The sequence below is a fragment of the Anabrus simplex genome, chromosome 1, assembly GCF_040414725.1.
Source record: "Anabrus simplex isolate iqAnaSimp1 chromosome 1, ASM4041472v1, whole genome shotgun sequence".
Taxonomy (NCBI): domain Eukaryota; kingdom Metazoa; phylum Arthropoda; class Insecta; order Orthoptera; family Tettigoniidae; genus Anabrus; species Anabrus simplex.
The window spans coordinates 1569267294-1569280506 of record NC_090265.1 but is presented as its reverse complement, the minus strand read 5'-3'; the positions used below and the strand labels follow the sequence as shown (position 1 = coordinate 1569280506).

The window sequence follows — 13213 nt, the reverse complement described above, 5'->3', positions numbered from 1 at the left end:
GGCGTAGGTTTTGTTCACGCATTTAATTGTGAGTATAGACAATCTTTCATTCACAGGTTCGAAATTTGGAACCGATTTAAGGATCTTGGTTCTAACAGCAAACGCGGTTCCAAGCATCACAGCTCCATTGAGGATTCCTCTTCTTCAAAGGAATAAGGGTAGAAAATCTCCAGGACAAGGGAATTAGAAGACAGAAGTTCTGAGCCATATCAGCATGGCAAATTCATAAATATTATTTTTCTGTTATTGCTAATGGCCTATTCTTGCTTCACCTTGAATGATTTAACAATTTCCATGATTGTACTAGAGAGGGCAGCTCCCTTGATGGTGGACACGGTTGGTCGTATCTTACAAGTGATGAAATTCATTTTTCGTCCATATTGAAAGTGTCATAAAATGTATATGGGAAAATATTTAATATTCTTTTCCACCTATTCCATACAATACAAGATGTTGGCATTTAAGTTCTAGCATTGCCTTGTGCCACTGACCTTTGAAAAATCCTCAAAGCACCCTCAGTTTCCATTCCTCCACTGTACCCATCATAGTTCAATCAATCAATACTGATCTGCATGTGGGGCAGTCGCCCAGTTTTTATCAGATAAACAGAGGTGGCAGTGACAACGCCATTGAGCGAACAATGACCTCTACGCTGCAATGTCCCATCAATGACCACAGGAATATCTCTGGATGATTAATTAAAAATCACTGCTTCCTAAATTGCTTGTTTTATTGAGGCTTCAGATACTTCAGATAAACAAGGGACCTTCTGTTTTATGCCTAATGATAACCAACAGTACACTGATGACATTGAAAGTGGGCGTGATACTTGAGATGCTCATTTTAAAAAAATGAATTTAAGGTACTTTTAGACATCTAAACCCCAACAAACTGTATATATTTGGATGCAGAAAAGAATGAAGAAATGTATGGCACCAAAATAAAAAAAAGAGATTTTTTTCATCATGCAAGAGTACGTGGTGTCCTTAAGGAATTTTTTACTGGAAAATAAAAGATTTGGCTACAGTAAAAGCTTTATTATAATTTTATATATCTTTTCTTGTGTTCTGTTTTACTCTTCTGTTCTATAATTGTCTTTATATACTCACCCACATTTACTCTCCTCAGTTTATGGATATTTCTTAAAATAAATGTGTTTTTTTCCTACTTAAATTCATTATTATAGTATTACTTGAATTTATATAGGTTTCGGTGCCAAGCTTAGAGCGTGCCCTACATCAGTACACACTCAGTCCGAGTGAGACACCGTTTGATATGAAGTCTATACCATTAGCTGCTGTGCCCTCTTCCGATGAATCTGCACTGCTCAAAGCTGGTTCTGTCAGTGATGGAATGCTGATAACAAATGCTTTACCAGGTATTATCAACTGTGTTATATACATGGTACGTACATACTGTAACCGTCTATGGTCGATCTAGTTAATGGTTCGAAATAATGAAGATAAACCTCGGCCGGTGTCAACAGAGTTTCACAAGATTCCACTCACTGGCATGGACATTCAACGAGCACTGGTTACAATTCATTTCCACTTAACATCAGGCTCTTATTAGTATAGCAAGAATCCATTCTACTTAATTATGTAAGGCTATTTTACTTCTTGACTTAGGAAATGATAACATCAAGAATTCTAGTTTTTTAGAAGGATATCCAAATTTAATTAATAATTTGTGAATGAGATATAACATTGATAATATTTGACATGACAACATGATTGGAGAATAATAAAATCAAGTCAACATTATATGCTTTGTTGGTTTTGATCATCATAAATTAATAACATGTTGGCAATTGAAACTAACTTTAAATCAAAATCAATAACTTATAAATACAATATGGAACTTGTTGAAGGCTTGATTATCAAGGAAAATTAAATTTTTTCATTTTTTTAATTTTTTACTTTCTGCCAGTAATGAAATAAGAAACACTCAATTTATTCATTCATATTTGTCACTCATTAATCCAAGATCTTGTCCCCTATATTCCATTAATATCATAATTAATCACCTGAATTAATTATCTATTTGACAACTTTAGTATCCCGTAATAATCTACATCCAATGCTGTCGCTTGCTAATAATGTAATCGTATGCTATTCAGAGAAATTGCAGTTAATTCCAACAAATAAATCATTTAAATGGCAGGCACAGCACACTCCTGGAACCCTATGCTCTGCCGCACCTAAATATACAAGATTAGCTACCAACATTATTAAGAAAAAAGAACACTTGGGAATAATCCCTCACCATCTGGCCTCATCTGAAGATTCTCCTGAAAAGTATTAAGATCTACTACTGTCTGTGAAGTTCAAATACTACAATGCAACTACTCAAAATGAATACTAGTTATGCACTGCTTCAGGTGACAATAACATCATTTAAACAGGAGACATCTCATTTCTTTCACATTAATGTCATCTTGTATCGAAGATCCTCAATTAATAACCATCCACTTACATGTGTAAAATTCGCCTCTTTACCGTGCCATAGATTAACATTCCGACGACTGTTCATACCTTTCAATACTCATAATCTTTGGAATATTATTTGAAAACACTATTACCAAATCTTAGTGCTTGTCTACTTTCAGCATCACTTCAAACCTCGCATGATGAACATCTTATTACTTATTCTCAACCTTGAAATCATTGAAATTCTGGAAGATCACACTACATAACCGTAACGCTTATTTCCAACGAACCATACTGTTACAACAACCGCTTTTATTGCCATAACATCTATCGATGATCCTATCATTCACAATTCTTTATCACCTTACGTGTGCACCATGCCTATTCAATTATCCATCCAAAATATACAATCACATATATCTGAAGAACTATCCCATAACCAAATACATGTCAGAATTATCTTAGTATTAACCTGGCAAACATAACCATATTTCACTAAATCATACGCATAACATAAAATTATCCTATAAGAAGATCTCAAAACCGACACACATTTATCATTTCTTGTCATTTTACAAAAATTGCCCACGCAGTAACTAGTATGTGAACTCAGTTACGAAGACAGTATCTCCTGAACACACCGACAATCTTAGGAAATCCCGGCATAATTACCACAAGTGCGTGCCTATCACTAGTTGATTACTGCACGGGAATCTATAGCTTCAATATCTCCTTATTAAGAAATTAACTGCTATTCACGGACATTATGAAATATTTGCGAAGATCATGTTATGTTACTCAAGTTGTATCTTAACCGTGTCACCTTATGACAACATCAAGAAAATCTACACTACCACAAAGCATTCTACACAATAGAATAGAGGAAAGACAATATCCTGGGGTACTTATCGTTGATGGATTCTCGTAGATCATCTTCAGCTTCCCGGTGCTCGAGTTTCAGGTATTTCATCCCACATAATTCCAGGCCTGTCAGGACACTAATCCTGATTAAGCCTGCATGATTGTTTTGATTGAAGTATTACAATGAAATCCTTCACCTTCGTAGACATTCTGACCTGAAATTTGTACAATTGAATTAATACAATATTATATAACACACACAATATCCCAGTATTCATCTATAACACTCACCTTATTTCCTTGTGAAACGATTCTTCCGTATTCTCATACGATATCTCCTCAATTCTTATAATTTTTAGATCAGCTCACTTCTTATAGTGCTATTAAAACAATGTGCGTGTTCTGACAGTTCGCAGCACGTGGCGCCGAACAAAGGAGTGGGAGCGCTGTGTTGCCACATGATCCGGCAGGAGTTACTACATCACAGTTAACATCTCTCGTTCTGCGCTAGGCTCTGCGGAAAATAATATCCATTAACGGCGATCATGAAAACGTTAGAAAAACGTTAAATATCGTTGCTATTATTCCAAATTGGCTCAGCAGTAATTTTATCAGCTCAAATATCGTAAGACAAACTCCTCATTCCCCTTCCTCATAGGCTTTAATCAGTCGGGTTTTGCCCGGTGTTGATAACCTGTCATGTGATGGTCCAATTACATCCACTCCCTCTCTTTCCCCTTCACCTTCTTCCCAAGGCTCCTTTTCTTTCTTTTCTTTTTCTTTCCCTATTCTAATTACTGTAGCTTGAGAAATTTTAAAGCTGCTGCTGTTCTTTCTACAACTTTGTTAACATCTATCAGTGGGCCTCCGTTTTTCCCTTCAGCCTCAAAATATTCCCGTAAGGCACATACCATATCGCGAGCTTGACCACGAATAGCGAAGCCATGCCTCCCCATTACGCTCGCCTTTTTTCTAGGCGAATGAATTCTAGGTCGCCCTCGTTGTTTAGCGGCGCTCTGAACGGGTTGCAACATTTTGAGTTCAGTAAATGAGACGGTGTTAAAATTACACTATACTACACAATACTATAATTTACACTACACTAGAATGCCAGCCTCGATAATGATACACTTATTAACACGAACACAATAGCACCATAATATTTAGTTGATTTAAAAAACACACTATACAGACAATGAAATCTCTCAAAGTAGACATTGTTAGCCCAGCCACATGTGCTACGGTATACTATATTGGCAACGTGGAACTCGGACCGACCGCCTCAGGAAGCTTTCTGACAGCGGGGGTAGGAAAAGGGAGAGTGCATGCCGAGCTGGGATTGGCTGAAACGGGAGGCGTGTACTGGTTGCCATAGTAACTGCCACCTCCTACTACCACGCTGAGAGCTGTCAGAACACGCACATTGTTTTAATAGCACTATAATGTGTAACAGTTTCTCTTTTACTTGACCTTCAATTTCTATTTTTTTATAACATTGTTCATATAAAACAAAACCTTATTTAACATTGGTTCGCATTTTCATAATTCCTAACAAATCGCTGGTCTGTAATTTCTTTTCCATCTGTTTTTCTACATTTGAGGAATGACTTCTGTGACAAGGTTACTCTTAATTGAGAATTCACGCAAAAGAACACGCTTAACCATTCACTTTATCTTCTTATCAAGTACAATCGATTATTCATAAACGCCTTCTTATTTACTGAACTTTCATCATTCAAACCATTCCATAGCCTCCGCCATATATGTCATTGCTGGACATGAATATAACATATAAAGACTTGCTTTATTCTCCCGCTGGTATGTGATCTTTTCATTTATTGGTTTCCGCTTGTACAAGGATATTGCGCTTTTGGACATAATTATCCGAAAACTACGGGGTTCTGAGCTTATGACTTTACGCCTTCATCTGGTTACCATCAGTTCTTCTATTCAAATGAGCAAGTTATCTCGGCCTACAGACATAACTGGACGTATAACGGCTGGACGTATACTTCCGTATAATTTCTGTTGATCTCTTCGTTATTATAATCTTCAATGGTTCTCCTATCCCTGTTCCGGAGACGATTGGAAGGTTATAATACATAGAGCATGTATATTAACTGGGACCTCTGTAGAGCCACAAGTAGCTCTCTCATTGTTTGGGTTTTCTTCTTCTTCTTCTTCTTCTTCTTCTTCTTCTTCTTCTTCTTCTTCTTCTTCTTCTTCTTCTTCTCCCTTTAATCAGCTGAGATTGAGAGTATCCTCATCCCTGGTCTCTTCCATTGGTGCTTCTCTATCCTGTTTCTGTACACTTCTCTGTTGTTAAGCTCTGACATACTGGTTGGTATTTATTATTTTAACCATGTTGGTTAATCCTGTCCATATTGACTTACGTTCAATTTCTGTAGAACACTTTCTCGCCTTGTCAGTACTTTACCTATTTTATTATATCTAATTACCATACATGTTTCGATAGCTGACTACTCTCTTCTTCAGCGGTGCCAAAACGTCAAAACTAAATCTTTGGGCTTGATACATTTGTACAAATATAGTTATCAACATAAAAATTATATATAAATCTTGAAATTGTTAAAAATATATATATATATATATATATATTTTTGTTTCAACTTTAGACTGCAGACTGAACGCTGAAAGGCATAACAGTCTATAATGATAATTTATGTATGTTCATCCTTAGCATATAGTGACTATAGTGACTAATATAATATGCTTTATTCATTTATGATTTGAAATTTTCTATTTTAAAGTTTGTAATAAATGACATAGTAAGTAAGTAAAAGTTGAAACACAAAGAAAAATTTTAACAGTTTCAAGATTTATATGTAATTGTGCTGTTGATGACTATATTTCTTCAAATGTATCAAGTCCAAAGATTTAGTTTTGATGCTTTGGCTCCGCTGAAGAAGAGAGTAATTAGCTCTCGAAACGTACAGTAATTAAGTATAATAAATTAGGTAAAGTATTGGCAAGGCAGAAAAGTGTTCTATAGAAATTGAATACTCTTTGATATGTATTTATTTCTCCTGTTCTTCTTTCCTTCCACCTTGATTCCCATGTCAGTCCTTCTTGAGTTTGACAACCTACTTGGTTCACATTTTTCCTCTCGTTCAACCTGTTGTCTCTCGTACTCCTATGTTCATTCTGTCCATGTCCATCCTGACCATATGTCCAGCAAATCTTGCTTTTTTCAGTCTTATTTGTTCCGAGTTCATCCTCATTTTCCCATACAATCCATGCCTTGATCTTTGCTTCCGTTTTTCACCTTCTTTTTTTGGTCTCAGTGTTTTCCTCTGGATTTTCTGTCTTCTTTCTCAAATTGTTCTGTGCTATGTCTTCATAGTCTCAGACACCTACAGTACAGATCTGTTAAGTACCAAAAGATACCAAACAGGAAAAGACAACCACAGTTGACTAGAGCTACCAGAATATCAAATTGAACGGAGACAAACTAAGACAGAAGTAGGACAAGTACTAGCTAGAGATCCAAACACAGACTGAAAGGGAAGACATGAATTCAAGCATGGGAAAACAGGCCAAATTATGAGAGAGGGGAAGAAGGAGAAGAAGAAGAAGAACAAGACGAAGAAGAAGCACCGGTGGTGGAACAACGGCTGTGAGAAAGCAGTGGAGAACAGGACAAAGGTTTGGAAAGGCTGGAGCAGCAAGAAAGACACAGAAAAATGGACAGTGTATTTAGAAGTGCAGACGAAAGTGGCCAGAGCAATAAAATTGACCAGAAGGCAGAGGATGAAGCAGGAACCAGACGAGATCAAGAACAATTTCAAGAAAAACAACAATACTGAGTTTTCAAAAAGAGCCTGTCAAGATACAAGGGCAGAGAAATGGTCATAAGGGACAAGAAAGTGACAATGGCTTACTGGCAGAGTAGTTCCACAACCTACTGAACTGATAACAACCTGTAGATGTGCTCAAACTCAGGCCAGACATACAAGAGAGACAGCCAAGGCCTCTAACCGGGATTGAGGTGGCACATCCCTTAAGAGACCTGAGAAATAACATGAAAATTGAGATGATAGGATTGACCCAGAGATGATAAAGTGGAAAGGTGAAAGGCAATAGACAAGGGGGATGCTAGCAACTACAGAAGAACCAGAGGTCAGTTACAAGGTTCTGTCAAGACTTCTGAGAAAAAGTAGAACAGCTAGAAATTAAAATATGATATTGCCAAGCATTGTTTAGTTAAGTACAAGGATGCACAATAAATATTTACCCTGAAACAACCGATACAGCACAGGGCCGTGAAGAACAAGGTGATGGTAGTAACAAGAAGGTATATGACTCCTAGGATAGGCTGACTCTGGGGAGGATCATGAAGAACAGAGGACTAGATAGCATTACACAATATCGGAAAACTGAGATACTATAGACCCAAAGTCGAGGTTGAGCTTCAGGAATGCATCATAAGGAGAGTTTGTGATCAAGACATGATTCAAACAGAGACAGACTTCCAATATTATTCAGCCTAGTACTGGATGAACTTATCAGATAATGGAGGGCAACAATCAAAAGATGGGGGTACCAAAGACACATGTGGGGGAAAAAAAGGATAACATATGCACTATCTAGCTTTTGCAGATAACATACCCATCATACCCAAGTCTATGAAAGTAGACAATTACATCCAAACCTTCTCTGCCAAGAAGGTTTACAAACAAGCCAGCTGTTCAGCTCTCTTGTGGGATCGCATTCACAGCACATGGAGACATTTGAACAATAAACTGACATCAGTCAGGAACAAATCAGTTAGCTCAGAATGCTCTCAACTCCAACAGAAGGACAGTCATCATTTCTATCAAATCTTTGGTCAAACCTGTTTTATCGATCCTGGCTAAATGCTTGAATTTCACCATTATTTCTGCACACACCTTTTCGGAGGAAACTTTTGTGGAGTTGAGGGTAGCATTTCTCATCTAGCCTTGGATGTTGCAGAAAATATCTGGATAGATTCAGTCCATGCCATTAAATCCACCAAACCACCTAAGCAGAATATTACGTGAGAAGAACATACAGCACTAAAACAGATATGATGATGACTTAGTTCTTCCTACTGGGAAAGAAATGTTATGAGTATCATGGACATGACACCATACAGGGAGAAAATTGGCTTGCTACTGACAGAAAATTCATACAAAGTCTTCTCACAACCCAACTGGCCAGCTTGACAAACTAAACAAGAAGCTCGTCCAGGAATTCATACTATCTTCTTAGGAGACTTTAATCCCTCAGGACTCTAAGCTTCCATGTCTCTACACCTTACTGAAAATTCACAAGGTAGACATTCCACTGAGATCGATTGTTAGCACTATCAGTTTGCCCACATACCAGCTAGCCAAACAGTTAATTCGCCAGCTATAGCCTCTTGTTGGATTAACATATAGTTATGTGAAGGATATCACTCTCAAATGCGATTTTATTCGATGTAAATAAATGTCACACAAGAACACGTTCACTTCCTTGTGTAAACTACTTTATTGTCACTATAAGTCACAACACACAGTTACACACAATAGCAAGTGACACTACAACACTTACTAGCAGAGTACCCTGAAGTCGATTCTGACAAGTACAGATATCAACAACACTGACTCACTCAGTACATAACACATACTCTCTTGAACTGACTGATTCACTGACTGACAGCTCGATATATATACTGTTTGATCAACCGTCTAGAATTATCGATTTCTGGAAGGGTTCTTACAACACTCTAAATGGAACACACTCGAAACATCGAATCACCAGTTAGTAAAATGGAGTACTCCAGTAATGGATCCGGCTCGAACTTTTGATTACTGTTTACCAAATGGTAATTCTAAATTCGCATGGAGGGAATTAGATATATTTCCACCAATAGAGCATATCAAAAATCAGATCAAAAATTAGATGTTGGCTTTTCAGGCATTTGCTCTATTAACCAGCATTTCGTCTTAGGTCTGACACTAGACTCGTCAGAGTGGGATGTTGGATTGAAATAATAACATTAAGTTATTTATTAGACCACCTAATCAATACAAAATCGTCTTGGATGATTTACATAAATTTGTTAGCTAATAGTGGGACATGTTTCGCCTTCTCTGAAGGCATCATCAGCCATAGTCTTAACCTTAAATTAAAAATAAGCGTCTAAATAACATGTAGTGATGAAATGAATTTTAAAATCTTGAAGAGATTTAAAGTAAAATAACATTAAAAATAACAATGATGGTTTGAAAATACAATGTGATGAGATACAATAGTGGAAGTATTAACAAAATTAACCTTAGAAGGCTGCTAAAATAAGTACAATGGAATAAAACAGATTGTTAAACAACAAGTAGTAAGATTGCATAAAAGTAAAGTTGATAGTAATGGCGGTTATAATTTGACGATGGCGAAAAATCTTATATAATCAAAGTAAAGAGGAGAGAGTAAAAGTCAAAGTTAGTCGGGAGATCCGAAGTTCATCATGATCTTGAAGAAAAAAGATGAAAGTCAGATGCATATGGTGAAGTTGTAGAACACGTTGAGGATATGAAGTTGGTGAATAGAAGTTGAAGAACAGTTTCAAATAGGATCACTATGGACCATCTCAAAATTTGAAGTGATGTTCAAATGTTGTAAATTGTGAGTTTGTAGATATTCTAGTTGAAAAAGCATATACAAGTGGAATCTGTAAATGGAAGCAAGAAACGTAGAGTTAATTGTGTGAAAAGACATTTGAAAAATATTGAAGTAGAATCTTATGCACTTACCATTTGACGGTGACAAAGATAGCTTGTAATATTATGAGTTATAAGTATTTGCAACAGTAGACTTCTTGCTACGTGTGTTATAACTGAAGTTTTGTGCTGGAGGGGGATCTGTTTGCGTTGACGTAACTATTAGAGGGGGGCTGCTATTGGTGGGAGGGAAGGAAGAGAGTGTATTACTGCGCGTGTTGTAACGGTGTAAGGCTATTGGAGGGAGCGATGTTCCGGTGGGTGTGGCTATGGGTTTATTGGTTGTATTTGAATTAGAGGTACTAGCGGCGGGGGGAAGGGAGGGGGGTATATTGGCTGTAGGGGAGGTGGGAACTCTAATTGATGTGAGGTTGAAGATTTTTAAGAATTTGTTGGTGAGGGAAGTTGATTCTCGTAATAAAATAAGAATCTGTTCATACAAGGGGCTTTTTTTATCAATAGTGTCATTTAGATTTTTATCTTTATTAAAATGTTGGTCGAGGAAAATAAATAAGTTTTCATATTCTGTCATGAGTTTGCTTTTATCAACTCTTTTTAGGATATGGAGGTCTTGTTCTATTGTGGTGAATTTATGCCCGGTGTCCCTCATATGGTTGGCCATTGCGGAGAATTTGTTGTGTCTTTGGGCATTGTAATGCTCGGCGTATCTGGTAGAGAAGCTGCGGCCAGTTTGGCCAACATAAGAAAAATTACATGTAGAGCATTTCAATCTGTATATTCCTGATCCAGAGTAACTATTGTCTGTGATGTTGATAGAGTTGTGATTGAAGAATAAATTGCGATTAGTGTTTTTTGTTGTGTAGGCTATTTTTATTTCGTGCTTCATTAATGAATTGGTTATCGGGTAAATGCTATGGTTAGTGAACGTGAATTTAGCGTATTTTGGTTTGACGGGTTTTAATGGAGTTAAATTGGTAGCTAGTTTCAGTTTGGTTTTATTGATGATTTTATCAATCATATTCGTGTTAAATCTATTGAATTTAGCTATTTCCTTGATGAATAGTAATTCTTTCTTTAAATTAGTAGAGGACATAGGGATCTTTAATGCTCTATATATTAAACTGTGATAAGTGGCTTTTTTATGTGAGTTGGGATGTAAAGAATCATTTTTTATGGTTGTTGGAGAAAAGGTGGGTTTTCTGTATATTTGGAAGTCGAATTTGTTCAATGCTCGTGTGATTTTGATATCTAAGAAGTTCAAAGAGTTATTGATCTCATCTTCTTTAGTGAATTTAATATTATTATCTAAGTTGTTGAGGAATGATAGTATGTTATTGCTGTTGTTGATTTGTTTATCAATGATAGCTATGGTATCATCAACATAGCGATGCCAAAGACAGAGTCCGTTGATGTTATTAATAATCTTACTATGTTCGAGATTATCTAAGTATATGTCGGCTAGTATTCCAGATAACGGGTCTCCCATCGCTAGACCTTCTTGTTTGTAAATTTTCTTATTGAAGGTAAAATAGTTGTTGTCTAAAACGAAATTAAGTAATTTTAACCATTCATCAATTTCGATTCTACTCAATGTGCTATGTTTCAACAGATTGTTTTTTATGATGTTAATAGTATTGTTGATAGGGATATTAGTATACATGTTGGTGATGTCAAAAGAACATAAAACGTGGTTTGGTTGTAGACTGAACTTATTTAGGGAATTACAGAGTTCGATCGAGTTCTTTATGGGGTTGGAGTTGTGAAATTTGAAGTGTTTTTTTAGGAATTTGTGTAGGAATTGAGAGGTTTTATAGGTAGGACTATTGATACTATTAATTATAGGCCGAATGGGGACATCATTTTTATGAATTTTGGGCAGTGATCTGACTGTAGGTAATTTTGGGTTCATTACAGTTAATTTCTGATAATCTTGATCATTTAAAATGAAGTTGGAATTTTTCAGAAGGTTCTTTAAGTTACGCTGTATTTTGTTTGTTGGATCTTTGTTGATTAAGGTATAGGTATTGTCTGAAAAAAAGGTTTCAGTTTTATTGATGTAATCTTGTTTGTTCATTATTACTATGGTGTTGCCCTTATCTGCTTTTGTAATTACTACGTTGTTGTTATGGATTTTGGATTTCAGGTTTAGAATTTGTTTCGAGACATTGTGGTTATTATTAGATGTTATCTCATTAATTAAAGTTGGGAGTTTCTTTTTTACTTCATATCGTACGTCATTCTGTTTATCAATTGGGATTTGTTTATCGATATTAGTTTCGGTTTCAGCGATGGTAGTGATGATGTCTTCTGCCTTTTTGTGATTAGGCCAATTATGTTTGATGCCTTTATCTAATAGATTTAATTCTTGGTTAGAGAAGGTTGCATTAGATAGGTTGATTGTAGTGGGAATGTTAGTCAAATGGGAAGGGGACACTTTGTTGTTTGTATTTTGGTCAGGAGTTTTACATTTGTTTTCTTGAAGACTAAGTAATTTAAGGTTTAGGGTTTTCTGTTTCTTGTCTAATACGTAAGATAGTTTGAGGTCAGTGTACCTTAAAAATGAGCTCCATTCAAGTGGGGGTAATTTCTGAGAGATGGTCAAATGAGTCTTATATAATTGTAAATTTAGTAAAGATTTCTTCTTGTATAGTAGTTTAATTTCATTTTTCAACCATATGTTGTTTACTTTCTTTTGAGTGGCATTAGATTTTGAATAGGGATGACTTTTTCTTTGTAAAGATTTGAGAAATTTAGGTACCAACTCTAATTTCAAGCAATCTTTAAGAAACTTGATATCTCTAGAAATCTTGCCTATTTTAATTTTTAGGTTCAAGTACTTGTTAGGTTTTACTATTGCCTGGTTGGCATTGACATTACATGTAATAAATATCATTTTTGGTCCGTATTGATGATATTAGATGTGCAGCCAACATCTAATTTTTGATCTGATTTTTGATATGCTCTATTGGTGGAAATATATCTAATTCCCTCCATGGGAATTTAGAATTACCATTTGGAATTGCTAGGCGGGCATTAATTCCATTGTGGAGTTTTGTCTCCCGTATGCAGTTATCAGACTGTGCCACATAAGAGGCTTCTGATAAGTTCACCTGCATACACCCCAGCATCAGTGGGTAGGGTCTGACACATCCCACTCTGACGAGTCTAGCGTCAGACCTAAGACGAAATGCTGGTTAATAGAGCAAATGCCTGAAAAGC

At 36.1% G+C, this 13213-nt stretch overlaps 1 protein-coding gene across 1 annotated transcript in view; it reads left to right on the top strand.

The window, feature by feature from the left end:
• gammaCOP (coat protein (coatomer) gamma) overlaps nt 1-13213 on the top strand; it is a 513985-nt gene that overhangs the window by 355277 nt on the left and 145495 nt on the right. The window contains exon 11 of the mRNA XM_067138134.2: nt 1207-1378. Within this exon, the coding sequence (XP_066994235.1) occupies nt 1207-1378 (172 nt within the window). The remainder of the gene's footprint in view (nt 1-1206; nt 1379-13213) is intronic.